Consider the following 25,362-nt stretch of genomic DNA (forward strand, 5'->3'; position numbering starts at 1 on the left):
AAACATACCTGTTGCTGAGAGAGCTATTGATATTTTTCATCATGTCAAAAAATATGTAGAATCATCCGAACTACCAAAAACTGTGTCATTCAAAAGACTGAGAGAAGCTGTTAAAGATAAGCTACTTTTGGCAAAAATCTCATTTTTTATTTCGGTTGCAGGAGTTAATTTACATCCATTTCTAAAGTCATTTCAGACAGCTGATCCTTTGTGCCCCTTTCTATATACAACTTTCCATAGTATGCTAAGTCATCTTCTCTCCAAATTTGTCAAAAGAGATATACTGCGAGAGGCAAAAGCTCCTGAAAAACTGATAAATATAGATATTCTGGATGAAAACATTTATTGTAATGTTGCAGATATAGATGGGGGTATTGCTGCTGGGGCGAGTTTAGCTAAAAGTGGAGTATCTGATCTTAACAAAAGAGAATTCAGAACTCGGTGCAGAACATTTTTGGTTAAGCTGGTATAAAAAATATTTGAAAGAAGCCCATTGAAATATAGCTTAGTTAAATACATTTCTTCATTAGATCCTAAGCTCATTACGTCTAATGAATTTTTATGTGAGAAAAGGATGGAGAGGTTATTGCATATAATATATGAAAGTGAATGGATAAATTCCACAGTTTCAGATAAATCAAAAATGCAGTTTAAAGAATTATTATTCAGAAGTAAGGGTGTTTGGAAAGACACTTTTACTAATTATGCTTCAATGTGACTTGATCACTTTTATAAGGATTTGATTAATAACTCAGATTTTAAAGAACTTTGGAGTGTTGTAAAACTAGTTCTAATTTTATCACATGGCAATTCCACAGTAGAAAGTGGATTTTCAGTTAATAATGATATGTTGGTGAAAAATCTGCAGGAAAATTCTTTAACAGCAGTGCAAACTGTTTATGATGCTATAAAAGTAAATGGAGGTGTGATTAATATTAATGTAACTCCTTATATGTTATGATATGCCAGATCTGCTCGTGGTGCATATCACCGAGCACTCGAAGACAAAAAACTGTGTGATAATAAACATAAAAAATACTATTAGACAAAAGGAACAAGGCACAGATTAAAATTTTGGAGTCAAAAAAACAAAAATTGAGCAGAGATGTTTCTTCAATTGACTTGCAAATTGCAAAGTTAAAACAAGAAATCTAATTTGGTGCTTATTTTTCATTAGTATTTTTTCTATTAGTGTTTTGTTTAAATATATTAAATGTCATATTTTTAATTCTAATAAATATTTTTCATTTAACATATATTATGTATGCTTATATTAACAGTTTTGCATAAAAAATGCTTTTTTAACCTTTCAGAATTTAGCAAGTGTTGAAATATCACTGAGGTGATTGTTTGCCAATTATATATTATTTAATAGGATAGATATAAATGGGCCCCGCACTGCCATTTTGTGAACAATAACTTCCATTCCAGAATTTATGTATAATACTTTTTAATATCATTCATGACATAATTTTATTACAATTAATGGTGGAGAAAATCTTATGTTTAAAAGTTCATACATTGCATTGAAAAATCAATGAATTTCATTTCTGGTTTTGGTTTAGATGGAATGCATTGTACTTATTTAATTTCTTTTGTAAATGAAAGTTATTGGGGAAAATGGAAAATAACTCCTATTGTAGTCATAATAGTAATGTTTTGGTAATATACTTTATATATATGTATATAAGTCATATGCAGTTAGCAAATTTTTGTGTTATCAAGTGGCACCACAATTAATTTACCTTTAGCACAACAAATGCACACTACATGGATAGACTGGAATTTTCTTAAAAACACTCCTGGAAAACCTGAGAAAGGGAGGGAATTTCGTTCTCCTGTTTGAGTGGCAACCCTGATACCAGCACAAAACAAAATGCAACCAATCTTTTTTTTTACGTGCATGTAATATTAACTCTTTCCAACTATAATTCACCTTGAAAAAATAAATGGTGCCCACCATCCAACAGATATTGTAGAATGTGCTCTTAGGGACAGAGAGGTTGGGGACCCTGTGTTACAGGAATTTATAGTGTCTGGGTATTAGCTCATAATTGCCAATACACCACATTGCCAACAATCAGTTGGCATTTTGGGGCAATGAAATGTCTTTTTGATATAAGCAAATTAATCAGTTTTTAATTAATTGATTAATTATTTTTAATTTCCTACACATATTATCTGACAATTAGATTACAAAATTGTATCACTCTAACACCACAGGTTATCTGTCTCTCCATATGAAGTCGTTTAAATAAGGCAAATGACATCTTTCAAACCAGTTCCCAGTTCTTATTCCAATACTTTGATGACAATTTTGTTAACACTATTTCTATTATTCAACCATTGTTACGTGCAGTTTCATTTTAGGAACATTGGAAGACTCGTAAATTTTTAGCAAAATAGAACGGGCCAGAAAATAATGGATTGCTTTTGATTAGTATCTCTATAAATCTAGTAAATACATGATATGAAATGCAGTAAAAATTATCTAGATAAGTGCTAGTATTTAATTAATTTGAAGTTGACATTAAATGGTAAACAAAAGAAGCCATCTTTATCCTGTATTAAACCCTCGCCTTCAAGAAGAGAGAGCATATTAAGCAGGAAAGGAAAAGAAAGAGAAAACTTATGTGTTTCTAAACTCTGTTTCTTTAAAATGTGCACTTCAAGATCTTAGTGGACCTTCCTTCATTCATGATTTTAATTTATGTTGTCTTCATTGTATATAAAGGATTAGGGAATTTTAGAAAATTAGCGAACTCGGCAGTCTTTGCAGTAGTTGTTACCATGATTATAAGGCTAGTTAAAAAGGGAAATATTTCCTTAAAGTGACTAAAGTAACAGTCTTTAGAAGAATACAAATACATTCACTATTGGTCATACAGTCATTATCCCAATGCAGTAACTGTACGTTTCTACCCCCATTTTGATGGAGCACATCCCAAAGGTTTCAAAAGGTCTTCCACTCTTCTTTTGCCACCAAACTACTGAAGATTACTTTCAGCTTGCCAGTATTTTGAGTGCTCTCCACGCCACATAGACGCTGACAAACATCAGTGCCTTCTCCAAAATTAGAACCTATGCCCATCAGTACAGCAGACAGTGTCACTGTCCACTACGCTAATCAGGGCAACTTAGGAAATACAAAAAAATTTCTAGAGCTGGCATAACACTTACATGGAAAGGACACATGTATCATTATTGGTGTTTACCAAAAGGTATTGATTTATGTCAAAGTACTAAATATATATTAGGTTAGCTATGGTTGTGAAGCCTCTTTTTTACATTTCTAAAGATAGGATTGATTGTGAGTGTTAAATCATATTCTGACATTATGGACTGATGTTTGCAAGTGAGTTTCACTTTAGTTTCCTCAAAGCTCACTTTGGCAGTGCATGTTTTGTGGATGATGCAGACACTGAGCAAGAAATCTTTATATGATTGCAACATAATGCAAAAAAATTTTGATGCAGTAAGTATTGGGACTTTTATGCACTGATGGAATGAGCTTTGATGTGAGTGGAGTTAATGTTGAAAAACAAAACTGATTGCTACATCAGTATATCATGCAGTTTTATTTTTATAATAATAGAATTTGTTTCTATAGCAGCAGAATTTGAAGAGTTTTATTCATTAACTAGTCTTCCTATGTAGCTTATTTTGTTCTTTTAATACATATTTAATCTGTCTGTTATCCAGTTTTATTTTAAATGCAGAATTAATAAATGTTTCTTTATTGCTAGTTTACCAGATGCATTGTAGATTTGCTTGTTACAACATTTCAAGAAGTTATTTTAGCAGAATGTCCAGCAATGATAAAAAAATCATGAGGCAGAAAGTAAGTCTTGTTAAACTTACTTAGTTTAAAATTTAGTTTTAAAATTCATGTTAAGTAAGTTTAACAAGACTTACTTAACATGAATTTTAAAACTTTATTATCTGCATGTAGGTAAAAGCTTATTAGTTAACTGTTATCGTAATTTTGATAGCAGACAAGTGAGTTGAAAATTATTTTTTAGAAAAGGGCTGTTGTTTGTAAAAATATAATACATTAATCTTTAGTTTTTAATATTACTCTTTAATTTACATTATTCTTTAGTTTTTTAAATTCTTTAGTTTTAAAGAATGAAAATTTTGTGGATGTTTTTCTTTCTTCCAATTTCATTGTTTATTCTGTAGTTTTTAATTTAAAACGGAATTGCATTTCAGAGCTTCAGTTGATGTTCAAATTGATGGACAAAGCTTCAGATGGTATTAGTCCTATGCTAAGAGATTTAGAGCATTATATTATTAGTGAAGGTTTAGCTGAAATGAAGGCTGCTGCACCCATTATTACTCAGGTATTTATGTTGTGTAATTAATTGCATTATGTATTAATATTTGATGATGTTAAGCTCATTCGTATGGAATTTGACTCATAATTTATATGATTAATTAAGTGAAAAGAGTTATGGAAATTTTGGGAGAGAAGTTCCTGTTCCAATATTCTTTTTGAAATTAGTTAATTCAGATATTAGTTTCTAGCTATAGTATTGTATTCTATATCTTTTACTGATGGGATGAAATATTTTACTTAACTTACATTTTTTTTCAGAGTCTTTAATGATGATACCTTTTACAGTGCTTTTCAGTCAAAATAATGGCAGTATTTGAAATTTCCTTCAGAATTGCTAAAGAAATAGGAAGTTATCAAATTACATTAATCTAGTGCTAAACAAAGAAACAACCCATCCCTAATTCCTAGAAACTGTGGATTTGGTGTGAAAATCCCTGCATGTCAATTCTTTGGGGGAAGAAATAGGGATAATGTAATAAGACCAATTATTATATCCCACACCAAACACTGGCAATTTTCCTACTTCTGTTGGCCATCTGAGGAAACCTCCAATATTTTGCATCGAAAGCTGTTTGGATCAGTTCTTTGGGAAAGGATTTCAAGTTACATTTATCTAAGCTAGAAATAATATATGTAAATCAGAATTTAAAAAACAAAAGAAAAAAAAAGATTAATTTGTATGTAGGAAAATAGATAGATAAGGAGGCTGAAAATCAGTTAAATTTATATTGCTTTTATCCATGCATTAGTCATGATTGATTTATCATATTTTATGCTCTAAGTTAGTGTTTCTCAAACTTGTTTGGGTCACTGCCTTGAGTTTTTTGTGTTGATAAGGCCATTCTCTATCCTTTTTGTACATGATATATATATATATACTATATATACACACACATGTGTATGTGTATATATATGTATAAGTAAGAATGTTTATTATTATTGAGTGAGCTATGGAATTACACGAGGTGAGACCAAAAAGTAAGGTGACTGATGTCATAGTAATAACTGTATTATATATTTGCATATAAATACCAGAATATTATATATTTACATATAAATACCATTACATGTAAAATATTATATATTTGCATATTGTCAGAAGTGTATTGTAGGTGGCGGGATCTAGTTCCCGCTGTCTACAATACACTTCTGACAATGTTCATACAAGTTCTGGAAACTTTATAGTTTCTAGAAACTATCTAGAAACTTTATAGTTTAGTCCTTTGAGACTGTGTTAAGTTCCTTGGTAACAGCAGCTTGAATGTCTGAGATGCTTGAAAATCGGTGTCCCTTTAGTGCCAATTTCAGTCATGGAAAGAGAAAAAAGTCTGCTGGCACAAGATCAGGGGAATAAGGAGGGTGAAATAACTCCGTAACCTTTTGCTGCACGAGGAACCATCTAACACACATTGCAGTATGAGGGCGTGCACTATCATGCAACAGAAACCACTTGCTTGATGCAGGGAGATGGGGCCGAACACAACGAATGTGAGCCAGGAGGTGCTTCATAACATTTCAATAAAATTCACCTTTAACTGTTTGACCTTCCAGTATGTATTCTTTATTGATAATTCCCTGTGCTTTGAAAAAGGTAATCAACATTGTCTTAACCTTTGATTTTTTGGAGTGAAACTTTCTTGATTTCGGCGATAAGGGAGTGCACCATTCCATGCTTTGGCGTTTCATGTTTGGATCATACACAAAACACCACGTTTCATCTCTTGTGACGATTGATTGTAAAAATGTGTCATCTTTATCTTCTGCATTGATCAAGTCGCCACAGGAGTCCAATCGCCGCTGTTTTTGTTCATCGCTTAAGTAATGAGGGACAAACGTCGCACAAAGTTTTTGTTTACCCAAATCCTGCATCAATATTGTTCAGAAGATTTCATGAGGAAGATTCAGTTTGTTTGCCATTATTCGGATGGACAAACTGCGATCTTGCAGCAATAACTTCCTAACTCTTTCAACATTTGCTGTCAGTCTGCTCATCATTGGTCTTCCACTGCGATGTCATCCTCCATGCTTTCACAGCCTTCACGGAAAAGTTTGAACCACTGAAATACTATCTTGTGAGATAAAGTGTCTTCACTATACACACTTCGAAGCATTTCCAAGGTTCATGTAGCAATTTTACCCATTTTAAAACAGAATTTCATTATTGTTTTCTGGTAAATTGTGCAATGCACTAACACTTTTCAGGTTTAAGTGACTGCACAAACAAACAGGAAACAAGAAACTTGACTGACTCTGAATTTCAAATGACCCTGAACTTCAACGTTGCGTACCAAATATCGTAATGTGCATGTGTCAGGTCATCGGCTGTTCTCATTTTTGAAAGGAGGGGTGAGTCACTTTTTGGTCTCACCTTGTATATTAACTTACATAATTCCTTAAATATTCCAAATTTTTAGTAGTTTCAGGCCTACCTAACTCTGCACAAATATAAGGAACCAAACTACCTAATGAAAATATATTTGGTATAAATTAACTATTTGAAACTAATAAATTTTTGTATGTTTGAGAGCTGTGATCCCCAATGGCTATAGTCACAGTCATCTCTGTTTAAATTTTTTTTTGTGAACTAAAAAACATTTAACAGGTATTGGAGTTGTTAAAAAATATGAGAGTATTGTAAATCATTGTCTTTCTTTGTATACAGATTTACAATAGTGTATGTCATTGTAATTTATATAGCTATTTGTATTTATGTGTTTATAATTTGGTTTTACATATTTTTGTGTTGTTGCTTATTTGTATTTATTTATTTTATGCCTTTTGTAAGGTAATTTTATGCTTTTTTATTATGTTTTTTTTTAATCTAGGATTTGTGGCTGCTTTATGTGTTAGTCTTTAAATTTATGTATTATTTTGTAGCAATTTAACTTCTAAATCAATTGATGTGGCAGTATTAAGGATATCTCTTGTAGAACTGGAGATACAGCAAAATTCCTTTTACTTGGCCTTAGTGCTAATTTTTGTCACTAAGTTGATGACATTTAACAATTTTCACCAACTTCCATGGCATTTTGGAAAATACGTTTTTTAAACTGTACACAGATGAGTGAAAAGTAGATACTGTATTCTTCAAAATAAGTTTGAAACTAGTACTTGAATGTGCAGACAAAGTAATAGAAACTGTATTTCAGACAGAATTGGTGACTATATGTGTAGCAATGACTCATATAAGTACCAAGATGCATAAAAACTTGCATATACTTTAATTACATGTCTAGTCTGCCACCTATAAAAGAAATGCAGCTATCCTCTTATCAAGAAAATGCAAAAACTGTATATATCTACAATCCCCCACTATAGTAGCTTCCCACTGTATAGTTAGAAACAGAGCTGCAGACAGAGCAGTCAGACAAGCAGAAATGGATGCAAATATTTCCAGGTATTCCAATTCCACTGCCTGCAACATGTCATGAAATGTAAATTCATTTTATTTTAATTACAAAATGGCAGCAGAGTGGGAACTGTAATACTGGTTGCAAAACTCACAAAAATTTTTCCAGAAATGACCAGCACATTAATAAGTAAAAAACCCTACTAGCTGTGACTTATTTACCATGTATTGGAGTCACCACCATTGCAGTCTCAGAGAAGATATCTGCTGTTATGAAGATATTTTTTTATATAAATCACTGTATTTTTAAATCTATACATACATTTATTTATTTGTCAGTTTAGAAATCCAACAGTGAACAGTCATATCTCTTGGATTGAAAACACAGTTAATAATAAGAAAGATCAAACCTGCTTTAGGCATTCTAAAACTGGCAGTGGCCTTACTAGGGAAAAAAATCTAGTTTGCATCTCAATGAATGGTTATATAATATTTGCTTTTCTTGGATTTATTAAAGTATTGCTTATGTATTTATATTTTCATGTACTGTATGTCTGTCTTTGGATATGTATTTTTTGCTTTTCTGTGCATGGTATAAATGATTTTTCCGTAATGTGTTCTATTCAAAACCAAAATACATTGTATATTCAGCATTTTTTCCCAAAGTGATAAGTAATAATATAATTACAGTAAAAACTCGACAATCTGGAAAACTCAGGAAATGAATAGTAAGGGAAAATTTGGGATAATTGAAGGTATAAAAGTAAACATTGTAGAAAAGCTAAATGAATGTGGGGAAGATATCTGTTATAAAATTATGAAAACTGCCATCTTGCTTATTATCAGCTTGAATCAAAAGCCTATCTAAACGTCATGAATATTTAAAGAATAAAAATGCATTTCAGACATAAAAGGTGATCTATAGTCATAGGCCTTAACCATGTAAAAGTAATACATCTTATCTGACAGTGAAATCTCTGGGTGGTACACAAGAGAAAAATTGGTGGTAAAGAAGCGAAGTATTTTTAACTATTGAATTCAAAAATTAAAACCCCAACATCTTGACTGAGTCTTTTCTCTAACACTTGTAAATTTATGCGATCTGAGCTTTGTTCAAGAGTGGTGATGTAGTAGTACTTTGTAATGATGGTACTAAAGGTTTTCAGTTTTTGTTTAGATGGTACACGTTAGTCAAAAGGTTGAGAACCGCTGCCATAGACCATGAAAGTTGGTGGAGATCCTGCCAAATTTCTGCTAATCATTCTGGCCAAAATTTGAAAGAACTGGTTACTCTTTATTAAATTAGTTAATCGCAGGATACGAGTTATGGCTATACTATCTAAAAAAGCTTAAATTACTTGTCAAAACTTTTCATGTTGTATCACCAGTGTTTAACCATTTTTTTTCAAATAAAATATCATATTGTGCCCATTAACACACACTTTGGCAGGATCATATAACTTAATATAAATATAAATGCTACTCCAGGGTTGGCACCAAAATGATTACAAACAGTGAAATAGCACTGGCGATAGAATTTAAGGGCTGTGGAATTTTTAAAATTTAGGTAGGTACTCTGTGGCAAAAAATTTAGCATTGCCTCTATAACCCACTGCTTGCTCATCTAGGGCAAGTCCCAAATTTTAATCATTCCTTCAAAATGTGAAAGAAAAACAAATAAACAACTATTAACTTACATCCTTCTTTACAAAAAGAAAAAAAAAAGGCTTTTTGAAAATTAATTGGATTTCCATAAAAACAGGGCAAAGATCTTATGATTGTAATGTGATATCATATCTATCCATTATTTGGACTAAATATCACTATTTTGAAGACATTTTTAAAAAAAATTCTGGGTCATAGTCCCTGTGTGTTTCATGATGGCTGTAAAAGTCTCTCATTTATTTAATTTTTTGTAAATAATAACAATGAATTTACTAAAATTTTAAAATATTCTCGTTAATTAAACTTTCTGATTATTTGAATGCTGGATAATTGAGCTTTTACTGTATATGTGTTTTCTTGACAAATCAACAATTTTTTTTTTTTTTTTTTTTTTTTTTTTTTTTTTTTTTACACGCAGCTTAGCAATATTTTCCAACTTTCAGTTTTCATCTTATTTAGAGGCTTTAATTCCTCTTGCTCACTATACTAAGTTGATATGCTCATTTGGTGGAACAGTTGTTCAGCTAACTGTATAAGAAAGGTGCCAGAAGTGGTTATTCACCCTTTTGAGCATTGATATGAGGCTGTGAATAGCTGTAAGCCAGTCGAGTCAAGATTATCAATGTATCATATGTATAACTTTGGAAACAATTTCAAGCAAAGTTTTAATTCAGCAAACTTAATTTAACAGTTAGGTATGCTTTTCCCAGTAATAATTTATACTTTTTTTCTTTAAATCTAAGATTCAACTTTTGTTAACGATTGTATAAACATTACTAAAAACAGATTAGAATTGATGGATCTTATAATTGCATATTTTTCAAATTATTAATTTAAATAGGAATTTAAAATTGCAAATAGATCAAACTCTCATTAAAAAACAGTTTTCTAAACATATTTAAACATTTGATTTCATTCATTGTATTTTCTTTGAATCATATCCTTTTTCTCTATTATTAGAACTGAAAATCACTAATGTGTCTTAGAACTACTGGTATGTTATATTAGAAGATGCATGATGATTTAACAAAGTATATGTAGATAATAGCTGTATCAAGAGACATGCCTGAGTAATAATAAATTATATTAAGGCATTGAAATTTTAAATAATCTAAGGATTGAAATTATGAATACTCAAAAAAATTCTTTCTGTTGGTTTTCTAACAAATGTTTCTGTAGGTTTTCTAAACAAATATGCTATTCTAAAGAAAGAAACAATATGAAAATTGTTTCCTTTGTTTTTTGAGAATATAAATTTTTGCAATTGTGTTATTATATCTGCGAGTACATAAAATTGAGTCATTAAACAAAATTCATCTTTTTCTTTTAATATAACAAATGCTTTTTATTTTATCATTTATTGATTTGTTTTTATGTTTACTGTCTTTTCTAGGACTGTGAAAAATATGTTGCCCAGGCAATAGAATTATTTATAAGATTTAGTAAACTAGTCAAAGAAGCATTTAATGATGACTCTAGGTTCACAGCATCAAGAGATAAGGTATTACACATATTATGTTATAATTAAAAAATTTACCATATGGTATATAGTTATGATTAGGTATATAAATTTTTTTGTTTCTTTGTCTTTTTTGTTTTAGTTCAGATCTCTCTAAAAGCACAAAATGAGATAAAATTATGACTATAGTGGTGAAGTTTATGTTTGAAAAGGCACGGAAGATTAGAAATGGACCAAAAAATTGCACTCAGTTACATTATCTGTTATGTAGGGAAGACTTGATGATAAACATGACTACAATTCATGAAGTTAAAACTAGAATTTATTTACATAAGAATGAAAATAAAAGTAAAAGAATAGTTGTAAAACATTTTGTACACGTCCATCCTCATGATTGTTCACTTTTCGTCTGATCACACCCTATTCTAGACGGCGCTTTTATATAATCTTAGTTACAGTTGCAGTTCCCACAGTCATTTGTCCACTTGCCTGATTTAAATGCAGTTATACAGTACAAAGTCTGAAATCTGGACTCGTCAGGACTTCAGCGGTTCTGGATTTGGGACTTTTCTGGATATTAGATCATCAGTTAAAATTTAGTAAGATGGCATGTAGAAATTATACAATTAAAAATATGAAATTTGAGTTTATGAAATAAAGAGAAATTATGATCTAAAAAGTATCAAAATTTATTAATTTTAAAAAAAAAGCAGCTTACTATTTATTTGTTTTTTTTTTTTATTAAACCTTTCTTTCAATGTAAGTTGTTTAAGTTGCTTTATTTTTTTGTGCTCATACTTTCTTTTTAATTCTATAAACAGACATAATTTCTTGTTCAGTTACAAAGTTCCACTGTTCAAGTCCTGTAATTGCTGTGTGGAGAATACCAACTAACTTATAAATCGAAATTTTTTCATTTTCAATAACCGCTCTGTCACTTTCTTCACTATCGGAAGCGGTATTTTCTGGATCTTGAACCATACTACAGATTTCGCTGTCCATTAATTGATTGATAATTGGGGCATTGTCGTTGCAATGAAAAACTTCTTTTATATCATCTTCATTTACCACTTCTCCACGTTTCTTGACAAAATCCGTTAATTGGAAAATTTCACCTTTGGTTTGCTGTACAGTACACTCCCGATTATCCGCGGAATTGGGTGGTGCGGCCGCCGCGGATAACAAAAATCGCAGATAATCCGAAAAAAAGCTAAAAACGGATATAGCAAAAGAAAAAACAGTCATTCCAACTTTGAAAAATCGTTTTATATACAATAAAATGTAAAATAAACAGCGGGAAATGTTTAACTAACGCTTAATATTTTAGTATATCACTCAAAACTATCCTAAAATGCATTTTGTTAATGAAAATAGAAAAGTGTTTTGTATACTTACGAGAGGCGTCAAGGATACACAGAAAAATTAATACATATGTACTGTTTTAATACTGTAATGTATTATGTAATTACAAAAGCATAACTGTAAAACTAACCTTTTTGAAACAATCAGTCATTTGTGTTTGCTTTGTGCTTTGGAAGCATTTTCTCTTGATCCGAGATTGCATTTTTCGTAGCATAAGTTTCTCGGCCAACTCCGTGTCGTCTTGTTCTTCCAAATAGCTCAGTAATCTGTAGACTTGTGCAAAGCCGCTTCATGAGTCTTCTGCATATGCACAGTATCTTCTTCGTCTTCACTTCACTGTCCTTCATTCTCGGTCTCTCCCCTTGCTTTCTTCACAATTTCGTCATCTGTCAAGCGTTCAAAGTCAGGTTCGTTGACGTCACACTCCAACCACTCGTTAATGCTTTCAGCATCAACGTTCTCACCACTCGGAACTGTTTTCACCATATCGGCAAAAGTTGCTGTGGGCGTCTCTATAGCTTCCTTCTCTTCTTTACAACTCAAAGGGGTTAGGTTGTTGTTGGCTTCAACATTAGGCATGAGTTTTCTCCATAATGTTATGAGGGTTGACGGTTTCACTGAGTTGTATGCAGATGCAATATCGTAGATGCTGTCGAAGATTGTGTAGTGTTTCCAAAACTCTTTCAGATAACCTTCTTCAATTTTGGTCATTAGCAGCTTGGTTCTGTATGTTCTCTTCATTGTTGCAATGACTACTTGTTCCATGGGTTGGGTTAGCTCAGTAATGTTTGGGGGGGGGAGAAACTTTGCAAAAATTTGTCCATCAGAAGACTTAACATGCTTGTTGCTGACTGAGAAGGTGTGTTGTCGATCAATAGCACAGCTTTTTCAGGCAGGCTTTTCGATTTAAGATGTTTTGCACTTGAAGAAAAAAGATGTTTTCGAACAATTCTTGAAAAATGTTTCGGTCCATCCATTCCTTTTTTTGGTTAAAGTAAACAACGGGTAAATTTTCTATCCTTGTGCCTTTGAAAGATCTCTTTTTTTTTTTTTTTTTTAAACTTTCCAATGACAACAAGTCTTAAGTTTATGTCCACCGGTAGCCTTACTGCAAGACATGATAGTGATCCTATGCTTTGCTGCTTTTATAACCCGCCGCTTTACTTTCATTTTCAAATGCTAAAGTGCGATTCCCGATTTGTCGACAAAAGTCCCGATTCGTTGGCATTTTAAATTTGATCAAAAGATAGCTCTTTTTTTTAATACAAATTCTTCAAATTCATGGTGGAAATCGTCGGCTGCTTGTTGGTCACCACTAAGTTTCTCCCAATGAAGTCCAATTTCTCGAATTCCATGTCGCTGCTTAAAACGAGTCAACTAGCCAAAAGATGCATCAAAATTTCCTTTCAGGCCTAACAACTCAAAAAAGGTTTTTGCCTTCGCCGCAATGATAGGACCATTTACAGGAGTACCCTGTTTTCGTACTTCAGCTAACCACTCTGTCAATGCCGTGTCTAGCTCATCAAAGGTAGAACCTTTCACACTTTTTCGCGTTTTCTTTGCGGAAGCACTATCCGACATTGATGCAAAGTTCACCAGTTTGTCTTTTTGCTTTAGAATGTCACGCACTGTTGTTTCCGCGATTCTGTAATCCAATTCCATATGCTACCTTGTAGCGCTGTTTGCTACTTTGGAAATTAATTCTAGTTTTGGCGCTATCGTCAACACAACCTTCTTTCATTTTCCTGACATTTTAAATGAGTAACAAAAACACAAAACCAAAAAGCACAAGCACTGAATACAATAAAAAGATAAGAAATTTAACTCGGACCGGTTCACAAACACTATTAGGCTTAAACTAACAATGGCGAGTGAAAGGAAGTGAACGTGTCAGTAAGATTAAGACGAGAAAGGGCGGTGGAGCGGGCACTGCAAGCGTGAGTAATCACTTACTCATCATAGGGGCCGAGGGTAAGGTTCCGAGAAGGCCTGGGATATTTTTGCAATAAATAAGCACGATGTTAGCAAATTTACCGTTTCGCACAGTTTTGTGAAAATTTTTATTTTGTTTGCTTTACGCTTGGTTTTTAAAAAAAAAAAAAATGTGCGGTAGGCGCGGATAATCGGGAGTCTACTGTACCTGAATGTCTTTAAAGTTCGTAGCTTAATGCTTTATCTAGAGCCGCCGCTAAAATCACATAATGCAGTCTCTACGGGTCTTAAATTCTGCTACAAAGTGCCTTCCCAAGTTCTAAATTTTCACCGCACTTTAACTTTGCATCCATTCTAAATCATAAAAAACTTCTCATCCCTTAATTTTCCTGCTCGGTGCTTCCTCAAATTCTAAAAATTTCGTCTTCCCTAAATTCTGCCGCCGCTTCTGGGTTTATGGTGAATAACATATCAGTTATTCTTAATTAAAATAGCACTAAATGTAATCTTTTGGCCTATGAGTTTCATTAACAAAATCTATTTTTAGAATATGAAAAGAAATTTTTGTTGAATTTGCCTTGTCAACATTTATTAAAGCATTTAAAAATCTATAATCATTGCTAAGCGTAAAAGGTTGCCATACTCTTGTTATTCAATTACTAATATAAAAAAAAGTTTAAATATTATTGCATAAGTTATTACTGAAGCTGTCATGTATTGATAAACATGCAGTGAAGAAAGCAAAATATAATAAATAATGACTTGCCAGGTCGACATCATGGATATAAAATAGGTGAGTGTTTCGGTTTGAGATGTATGCCAAGCAGACAGCTACAGATCCAAATTATTAATCTCACAAATTTATGCTTACATGATTGTTTTTCCATAACAAGTTATTTTATTTAGTGCCTAAATGAATTTAAGAATCGAAATTTTTAAATGAAAATCTCCACGTGTTTTATTATGGAAGGAAAAATCAAATGCACATGTGTAAAAAAAAATATACCCCCCCAAAAAAGTTTTTGTGGCTTTTGAGGTCTGGATTTTAGATCATTCCGGATAATGGACGTCAGGATTTCAGACTTTGTACTGTATTAGTTTCTGGTGCTATGCTTAAATTAGTTGAAATTATTAAAAAAATTTGTCATGTTAAAAATTCCGATTAGTAGCAGTAATACTTATTTAACATAAATTATTGCAAGCAGAATTAAAATTGCTGAAATCCAAAAGTCAGAATTTTATGGAAAGATAGCAAAGTGTACATGCAACTATTTCTAAATCTCAATGGCTGTCATTGACAGTTATGATTCATAGCAGTCTTTAACTGGACAGAACTTTACCTAAAATCTACGGAAAATGAAAGATAAGAAACTATTCTTCGTTCTTAAGAAACAGTCAACAGAATTCATAAAAATCACTTAAATTTTATTTTCTTTGAAGTAGTGATGAGATGCTCAAGGTACATTCAATTTAAGTGGCAGATGAGAAATTTCCCATCTGTCTCATATCTAGGTACTTCTATTATGATGTTTTAGGCAAACATCTTGAGCTTGATAACTGATAGCTAAGGTAATTTTTCATCTGTCTGATATTAATAAGCAACAATGTCTAGAAAATTGAATTTTTTGAGAGCATGGAAAAAAATTTTTCCCCCTTCCCCATATTTTGAAGATTAAAATTATTATATAACTTTGTTTGCAAAAATTATTTTTCATTTTAAGGCATATAACAAGTACATATACAGTTTATAAAACTGAAAGATTGACTTTGCTTTTTTTTTTTTTTAAATCATTTATTTATTTAAAAACAAAATTCTTCTAGCTTAACAAATATTTAAAGCCATGTGTATATATGCATATGAAATTCAGTGGCAAACAAAACTAATTTAATAAGACAACTGAATTTAAGTAAGAATCTAAACTCATTCAATCAAGTTAATTGAATTACATGACAGAAAGGAATTAATGCTTAGATAAAAGATACTCACCTTTAACTGTGGAATTATCTATAAAACTTTACTCTGAAAGGGGGGGGGAATTGTGTGTTTAAATTTTGAGTTTGACTTTATTAGAAATGTTAATAACTTTGATTTTCAAATCAAATTCAAAATTGGTTTTTGATATTAGCTAAAGTGAATAAAATAGCAAAAGAATATAAACTCAGAACTTTCACATGTTACAATAGAATTCTGTTCTATAGTGGAAGAAGAAAACAATCTTTTTAGAGCAAACTTAATTGAATTTGATAATTTACTATTATTCTTATGTGTTTATATAAATATTGTGTCATAATCTTTTTCTTTTTAATTTAAAATTTGTATGCCTCACTTTATAAACCTAGTCAGAAAGTTCTAAGCTTTCTGACTTGATTTACTGGACTGTGTGATGCATTTAATTGTGGTTTTTATTATTGCATTAGATACTTATTGAATTCCATTATTCTATTTGCTGTAGTAGAAAGATTTATTACTTTTTGATATTAACAGGCAGATTTTGAATTATAATGCTCCCCTGTTTGTTTAATATTTTTAATTTTTCCTTCACAGGCCTTTAAGCAAGTTATCAATGATTCATCCATTTTCAGTTTAGGAATAACTGCAAAACAAAATGGGTAAGATTATTTCTGTTTTCATGTAAATTTCTTAAATTGGTTATTTTACTCTGTAACATAAACTATCAAAGTGCAACTTTTAAAGCAATTTTAGTAATTTTTGAAAAATTCTTACAGATCTGATTTTGAGTATTAATGTTTTCTTGTGTATAGGGCTGGCAGCAAAACACGTTCACAGTCTCATTATCCTGAATATTTTTCGAATTACTGTGAGATTGTGCTTAGGAAAGCACGTACAAGGAGAAGACTGACATCAAAAGAAATGGAACAAATGAAAGTAGTATGTATTTGTATTTTCTTCTTGCTATTTCAAACATAGAATAGACATTTACTATTAAAAATGATTGAAAAGAAGTTTGTATGATGTCAGTTTGCAAATTCACATGTAGTAAGATTAAGTAATAGTTGTAATAGACATGATTATAAGAAATTATGTATCAGTAAAGACAATTTATACTATCTTACATACAGTAGTGTTGAGAAAAAAGTTGTGTTTGCTGTGGTTTTAATGAGGGTATTAACTTAATCATGACACAAATTTTCACGAATTTTAAGGAATTTTTAAAATTTTAAAACTGTCAGGTTTTTTTGGCAAATTTCAAAATATTTCCTTCTTTTTCTTCTTCTTCTTCTTTTTTTTTTATGTGTAATTTTCCATTAGAATTTTGCAAAAATGCAGTGCAAAATAATCAAAAATCCAAGCATTAAGGAATTTTCTGAGGCTTCACAACTATCAAATTTTTCTGTAAATGCAAATAAATCCATAAATTTTAGATTTTATATATGATTTTTTAAATTTTGTTATAATTACTACATAATATTTAAATATGTCATTATATTTTTATGCCATTTTCTTTTAAAATATCCAAAAAATGTACTGCAAACTAATCTGACTCCAAGATCCAAACTCCAAGATTAAACTTTGAATTAACCAGCTGAAGTTACATAAAGTTGCCTTCTGTTGCTATCAGTGCCAATAAACAATTTTGATGCCAAATGATGCTTTTTCTTTTCTTTTTTAAAGTGTTCTACTTAAGTGGGAAAAAAAAAAACTGCATATATCTGATATAATATTAAAAAACACAATCTAGTCAGATCATAATCTTGATCAAAAATAAACTTATTGAATGTGTTCATAGAATTTGATTGGTTTATAAATGTAAATTTAATCTAATAATGCTTATTTTGTCATGTACTAGTTACAACGTTGCTGCTGCAATTCTAGCAGATTCTCTCCCTTCCCCAAACATTATTATCTTCCATCATGAAATTTTCTGTAAATCTGCTAATATAGGGATTTTGTGAACTTTCACGTCTTATTCTTTGCTTGCCCCACAAAGTTTGTCTTCTTCCTCCAGGATAAAATTGCTATTGTAGTTATAGCCTCTTCTCTCGAGTGGTCAGTGCTGTGGAAAGGAGGTGGCAGACCCTCGGGCCATCTTCCAGGGTGACCTCCCTCAAAATTAGAGCAGAACTGCAGAAATCTACATAAACAGAGTTAATGTAGTGGAAATACCTGTACAACCTGGTGGTAATATTCTGTTGTTCCATCCACTTATGCTGGTGTTCCACCACGCACTTGCTTGTAGTTATAGCCTAAATTATTTTATTGTTGCTTGCACCTCGAAATTGATTGGTATCTTGCAGAGCTATTAGATATTTATCTAAGCAAGAAACAAGAAAAATGAGCAATGCTGTTGCTGGAATTCAAACTTTGAACCTTCCAGTTACTTCCAGCCAGACATGCTTCCCATTAAACCATGAAGGTACATGGTAAGGAAAGGGAAAAGTCCTTTACATTTTACCCTCACTAAAGGGCAACTTAAAAGTTGGAAACTCAAATGTAAAATCCAAGTGGTAATGAATTATCATTCACTATATTTTAATACAAGTGCCACTTGTAGAGCATTTATGTATTTATTAGAACAATTCCGTCGCCAGGATTCAACCATGAAATCACATGCTAAGGAAGGTGAAATTTCCCTATCCTTGATTTTTCTTATTTGAAGGTACTGAAGATGTAAATAACTATATCTAGTATTTGAAGATAAAATCAATAAATTTTATGTTTAATATTTTAGTTTCAATTTAGAACTAACAGCATGTGCTTATTCTTGTACATAGTTGCAGATGTATTCAGATCATTTTGAAAAGGCGTACATTGATGCAACAGAAGCTTTCTATAGGGTTAAAGCTCCACAGTATTTAGAAGCAAATGGTGTTCAAAACTATATGCAATATGCTGAGCAGAAGTTGACAGAGGAAGAGCAGCGGGCTGCTAAGTACCTTGAATCTCATTCTGTACAGTCGGTAAGTAGTTTCTTTAATGTTTTCTGGCTTAATTTTAATATATATTATTGTATATATATATATTAATATTAATATTAATATCTTTACTTCATTTTATCTTTTTAAATGGTGCAATTTTGATATGAATTTCCAAAAAGCAGCAAATTTCCTGTTCTTTTGCAATGGGAAAATCTGCTAGTTGGATAAACTAATAAGTGTATCTTAAGAACATGGCAAAGGAATATCTTTTTATTTCTTTTTGAAATGTTAAAAGTGCAATAAAATGTGAGTATTTCTTTGAATGTAAAATTATTCAAACTTTTTACAAAGTATTGGTACGAAATGCCCAGCCTCAGTAAGATAGCTGCTCTGCAAAGTAGTCTTAGGGTTGCCAAAAAAAGGCAAGGGAAGACAGGATTGCCACATTTGGCGACAAAATTGACTATATGCCATAGACAGATGGAGAACCTTCTGAAACGAATTCTTACTGGTTTAGCCCAGAATGTTCTCGAACACAAGCCAAAAGCTATATAAACTCTGCTGGTATGTGGAGAGTCAGTTCGCACAGAGTTCTAGTCAATTCATTGAGCGAGTGTCTCCAAATCTAGTGCTGAGTTGGTTGTCGAGTGCATCGAGAGAGCCTCTTTGGGAATTCTGAGTTAGAACATCGCCAAATTTGATCTTTGAGTGTGTTGAGCTCCGGCAATCACTGAACCAAGGAGTCGGGAGGTGTGCTTTTGTGTATTGTCGAGTGCATCGCGAGTTGTAGTGTGGAGAGTCTCGAGAGTATGTAGACTACCGAGAACGACCGAGCAGAATCAGGAGCTGTACTCTGGTGTTTTACTGTGAAGCTGTCTCCACTGTTATAGCCAGATAACCTGAAGGCTGTGTCGCTGATTCTTCCAGCATGTTTGTAGTAGATCTTCGATGACTGTAAAAAGCATTATTTTGAAGCTGTCTTGAATAATACTGGCCAATAAATTGTGTTTCTATTTTTCATCAAGTGCTGTGATCTTATTCACTCAAATCCATATAAAGATACGTGAAGAGAAAAATGCAACGGTATTATAATTTTGAATAAAGGGCTAGTATAAATCTTTTATCCCTCAGTGGCACAGCTTTTTGAATGTGCTTTTGAAACATAACATTTAAACAGCTTTTATTAGCTAAGTTTGTGTAATTATTTTCGTCTGTTTCCATAAGCTAAATATTGTACTTACATCATTGAAAAATTAAGAAAATAAGATGTTTTAGGGCTGATGAAAAAGAAAGTATTGCAGTTCTTCAGAAATATGGTAGTGTGGCCAATAACCGAGAATGCAAAAATTCATATTTTTTGAAGTTGTACTTTTTAAGTAACCAAATTTTATAGACATATGAAGTGAAAAATTGATAGAAAAGTGTTAGAATTTGTTTGAATATTCCTATATCTAATTTACGATAATTACTTGCTCTATGTATTGTTGGACAGTGGAATGTACAACAAAGATATTCTATAAAGAAAACTGGTAGTATTCCAAACACAAATATCAGTTGGTGTAATTTCCTCTGAGAAATTAATTTTTCTATGTAAAACAAGAATGTGGAGAAGCATTTGTGCTCCACATAAGGATACCCAAACAAAGATTTCTCTCCAAATTCACTAATGCATTATTGCTATCTAGTCACCGATGAGTTTGAGAATTTTCGGTAGGGTTTTGGGTAATCAGGAAGTACCTTTAAATGTTTAGAATGATAATTATTGAGGTTATTCATTTAAAGTAATATTTTCAGGTTTAAAAATAAAAGTTGAAATTTTGGAATATTAAAATATACAGGGTGTCCACTAAAGTGCACTACCACCCGTTTAACTTCTGTACGGCTACGGCTATAGTCAGTGGTGTCCAGGTATAGTAAAGTGGCTATGCACTATTACGTGAGATAATTTTCAGCACCACCTGGTGGAAAACAGCGTATCTATCTCAAAAACGGTATGAGATAGGAAGAAAAAGTGAATTACAAAGTTCTAGAGCATCATCGATTTAGTACAAAAAGACACCTCGTGGACATGAATATTAAGAACAGAATGTTTTAAATGTGCATTTGTTTATTCACAGTTTTCGAAACTGTGACGTCATGAAACAATCTTAGAAAGAAAAAGACAACTAGTTATCACCAGCTATCTTTGTTTTTGATGTTTTAAACTTCACCTAAAATGCACATCTGGACCTTGTTAGAACTTCATGTTGCATGTTGTAGCATAGCGGGTGACACTTTTGCACAAGCATCTGTAATATGTCGTTGCAGTGCTTGTGGAAGGGTCACACACACCTGTTGTTTGAGGTATCCACACAGGAAAAACTCCATTGGAGTCTGAGGTGAACGTGGGGGGGGGCACTGTTCGAAACCCCTGTACCCGATTATTTTTTCTCCAGATTCCTCCATCAGGTACTGGTTCACTTTCAACGTCATGGGTGAACCAACCATTCGGGAGTTGAAGCAACGGCAGGTTCTCAGCAAAATCTGGTATGTCTTACAGAAGTTCTCACTATTGTGAGGCCATTAGCATATCATGGTAAAATATTGAGCCAATTAGCCTGTTCTAAGTCCCCACCAAACATTAATTGAAAACTGTATTTGATGTCAAACGTTGACAGAACATGATGGATTTTTCCAGTGCCCAGTAATGGGTGTTCTGCCTATTGTATATTTCATTTCGCGAAAAGCATGCCTCATCCGTCCACACTAAACCTGCCAAGAATTTTGGCTGGACATTTATCAGGTTCATGACGAAGTTGCATTATGTGAAACATCTCTAGGCATTCCCCAGTAATGCCTGAATAGGTGTTGGTCAGTATGGATGAGCACCTGATTCATTTAGGATTTTCCCAAAGTAACTTTTTGAAAGACCACAGTTTTCACTTATCTCGCTTGTGCTACTGTTTGGATATGTGAGGCCGTATGATAAGACATCTTCCAGTTGCACTTCCCGCCCTACCTTTGCTGGTCTGCCAGTTCGAAGTCAGCTAGTCATGCAGCCTATCTCCTTTAAACGTTTCACAACCTGTAGGATAGTTTTTTATGAAGAATGCAGGCCTGAAAGAAAACATTGCCGATGCAACTGCATTGCTGATCATTCCTTGTGCTCACATTCATGTAAGTAGATTCTCAATAATCATTTTTTGAAAATTGCTCCATGATAATGAACTTCAACATACAAGCATGAGGACATATCTCTTTTATAGCTCAGGTGAAACGGCGTGGCGTTTCGTACACTATTTGCAATGCACAAATTCACATACCAAGCTCAAGTTGCATTGAATTGATGTGTTTTGCGACACGATTGTGCGTGATCTGTATGTTATCATCTCTGTTTGTAAAGACAATCAGTATAAGGATGCACCCCATGGGTTTTGAACCAGACTCCACTCGACTGTGAATTACATGCGACATCGCTGTGCCACGATATGGCCATGTTTTTCATCCGAAAAATAATCTTTTCTCCTTTTGTTCAAGTTTTGTGACGTCACAGTTTTGGAAATAGCGAAGAAACAAATGTGCGTTTTCAGTGTTCTGTCTTTAGCATTGATATTCATAAGGTGTATATTCGTATCGACAATGCTCTACAGTTTTGTAATTCACTTTTTCTCCCCATTTCATATTGCTTTTAAGATAGGCTAACTCTGCCATTGTTCACCAGGTGGCTCTGTAAGCTAGCTCATCAAGTAGGCACCAGGTGTAAGCTGTCTCATCAAGTAGCACATAGCCTAGACACAATTTTATGAATATATCTGCAGCCGTTCGGCAGTTAAACGGGTGGTATCGGGCTTAAGTGTACCCTGTATATTTCATAGTTTTCTGTAGAAGGTTTTCAACTGAAAACAAGAAATTCTAAAAAGATTTTATAAAAAATGATTCTAAAAGATTTTTCAAATTCCTCTTTCTATAATTTCTTCTTCTTAAGCGGAAAAGCGGTATTTTTTGTAGCCTTCTTCGCACAATTTGATGATTTTTGACAGACAGAGAATAATGCTGATCTAAAATTTCAAAAAGTTATGTACACACATCTTTTATGTTCTAATTAGGTATTTATCTCCTAAAAAAAATAAATCGGGAAACTTATTTACACAACAAATTTTCATTTCTTTTGTTCTGTGAAAAATTTTGTGGTGATTGCTTTAAGAACAGATTTAAAGCAAAAATTTAGTGGTTTTGCACCAAAATACTGTATTTTTGTAGAAATTTTAGTGTAGTTTCTTCATTGCAGCTTAAATTCACGAGTGCTTATTTTGAAACTGAGTTTAAGACAAATACAGTCAAAAGTCATTAATCCGGACTCGTCATTACTTCAGTGATTCCGGATTATCGATTTTTCCGGATCAGTTTAAATCTGGTAAGATGGCATGCAGAAATTACAAAATTAAAAATATGAAACCGTAATTTATGAAATAAAGAACAATTATGATCTAAAGGGTATCAAAATTTACAAAAAGAAAAAGCTTAATATTTATTTGTTTACTTTATTAAACATTTCTTTCAACACGCGCATAGTTGAAATTAGAAAATTGCAACCAGAAAACTACTTGATGTGTATTCATGATATTTATAATAACGAGGAATTTGATTTAAATCATATCAAAGACGGAGTACACCGAGATGAAATACTACATTTAGTAAGGAATTATAAGCCAAATAAAATAAAAACATCTGCCCTGAAGATAAGGATAGTGCTGACAGATCAATTTCCAATTCATTGCGCGCAGCGGCGTCCCCCCCTCCGGCCATGAAATTGATAAACATATTTCGGATTTCGAAACATACTTTTGCTTTGTAGATCCTTTACATATTAGTAAATATATATCGGAAATTCTATTTGACATAATTGAAAGTTCAAGCTTACTTTTATAAAATTGCTGTAACAATCTGCAAAAAATAATAAGCCGGATCCAATTCGAAGATTAAGGAACAACGCAATCTGCAACATTAATCGAATTAGATAATTTTAGCTTAGTTTATACTGTCCATTATACATTAAATGCACATGCGTAAATGTATTATGCGCATGCGCACACGCATATTCGCAGCCGTAAAGATCTTAACGCGAATGCGTAAACGCCTATGCGCATGCGTCAAAGAGACGCATGCGCAGAAAGTTTGTAGCTTTGAGGTCCGGATTATATTTCATTCTGATTTATGGGTGTCCGAATTAATGACTTTTGACTGTAATATAATGATTGTCTATCAAAAAATGCTGGAACTTAAAATGTAATGAAAATAAAGTGTAGGAAAAACAATGTGTAGGAAAATATTTAACAACTTCTGTTAGTTCAATTCGCAATGCAAATATGAAAGTAGAAAGAAAATTTCAGTATACTGTCACCTTCATAAGAATTTTATTGAAAGGAAATTGGTGCTTATGTATTAGCTGGAACTCAGCAAAAATACTATCTCTGACTCTGGTTCTCGTAGATGGCCATCAAACCATGAAGCTGCTGCAGATTCTTCTAAAAAAAATGACTTCTTTTTTTTTTTTTTTTTTTTTTTTCCCCTTTGTCTTTTCTTTTCTTTTACTTTCTCTCTTCAGTTTTTTTTTTTTTGGGGGGGGGGAGAAGAGGAAGGATTGCCAATTTTTTAATTTGCAGTCTCAACTTTTAGATCAATTAGAGCAAGTACTTATTTTCATTGCATCATTTTTGAGGGGAATGGATCTTTTCTTGTGGAATGTTTTAAGGGACAGAGCTTATTCACCTTATTTAAATTTTTTTGCATTTTTCATCTTGTCTTCACTAGATTTGCTGAGAAATGTATTAGAAATAATCTATTAATTTAAGCAGTATGCTGTTTTGCCAAAAATTTGTGTGTAGGAAATTATTCATGACAGAAGCCATATACTGGAAATAAAATTTCAGCGAGAGCCAGCAAAGTGTTAGAATAAGAACTGGGAAATGGATTGAGATAAGTCACTTGCCTTATTCAACAGAAATCGCACAGAGATAGAAAAAAGCCGCAGAGAATAACAATCTAATAAATTTTGGAATGTGATTGCTAAACAGTATCCATGGGAATCAGAAAACCAGTTCCGTCAATCTGCTGATGTTGAAAATATATTTCATTGTTCAAAGATGCAATAGATTGAAGCTTTTGGTATTGCAGAGTAATGGGTTAATATACAAGTATCATATAATTTAAATTTTGATTCTGTTTTCAAGTTTAGACTGTTTACCCGGAACCCCAATGTTACATGACGAGAACGCCTTCTCCGATGGGCAGCGGACCGCTTGCGGGGGCTTTCACTGTAAGTCTGCTCTGTCTTATATTTGTCTTGTAGCAGTATTTATTAGGGGCAAAATGCCTTCGTGGAAGACTTTCTAAGGCGAA

General features: G+C 32.5%; 1 protein-coding gene and 1 long non-coding RNA gene across 8 annotated transcripts in view; one reads left to right on the forward strand and one right to left on the reverse strand.

Moving 5' to 3' along the window:
• The window catches only part of LOC146996995 (cullin-5-like), a 332,836-nt gene that overhangs the window by 116,672 nt on the left and 190,802 nt on the right, over nucleotides 1-25,362 (forward strand). Inside the window, exons 6-7 of one of the 7 annotated variants that reach the window (XR_015041051.1) lie at nucleotides 4,213-4,343; nucleotides 16,652-16,682. The exons of 4 other annotated variants lie outside the window; for them this stretch is intronic. Coding sequence is in view for 1 of the 3 variants with exons in the window: in XM_085816412.1 (XP_085672538.1) it covers nucleotides 3,747-3,833 (87 nt within the window). In the remaining 2 variants the exon portion in view is untranslated. Of the gene's footprint in view, nucleotides 1-3,746; nucleotides 3,842-4,212; nucleotides 4,344-7,216; nucleotides 7,826-16,651; nucleotides 16,683-25,362 lie in introns of those variants that run through there. 2 more of the 7 variants (XR_015041050.1, XM_085816412.1) reach the window with 2 other exon arrangements.
• Nucleotides 1-25,362, reverse strand: part of LOC146996996 (uncharacterized) — a 216,420-nt gene that overhangs the window by 101,570 nt on the left and 89,488 nt on the right. The gene's annotated exons all lie outside the window — the stretch shown is intronic.

The sequence above is a fragment of the Stegodyphus dumicola genome, chromosome 5 (assembly GCF_044657685.1).
Source record: "Stegodyphus dumicola isolate Sdum_Otavi_A_Nest chromosome 5, ASM4465768v1".
Taxonomy (NCBI): Eukaryota; Metazoa; Arthropoda; class Arachnida; order Araneae; family Eresidae; genus Stegodyphus; species Stegodyphus dumicola.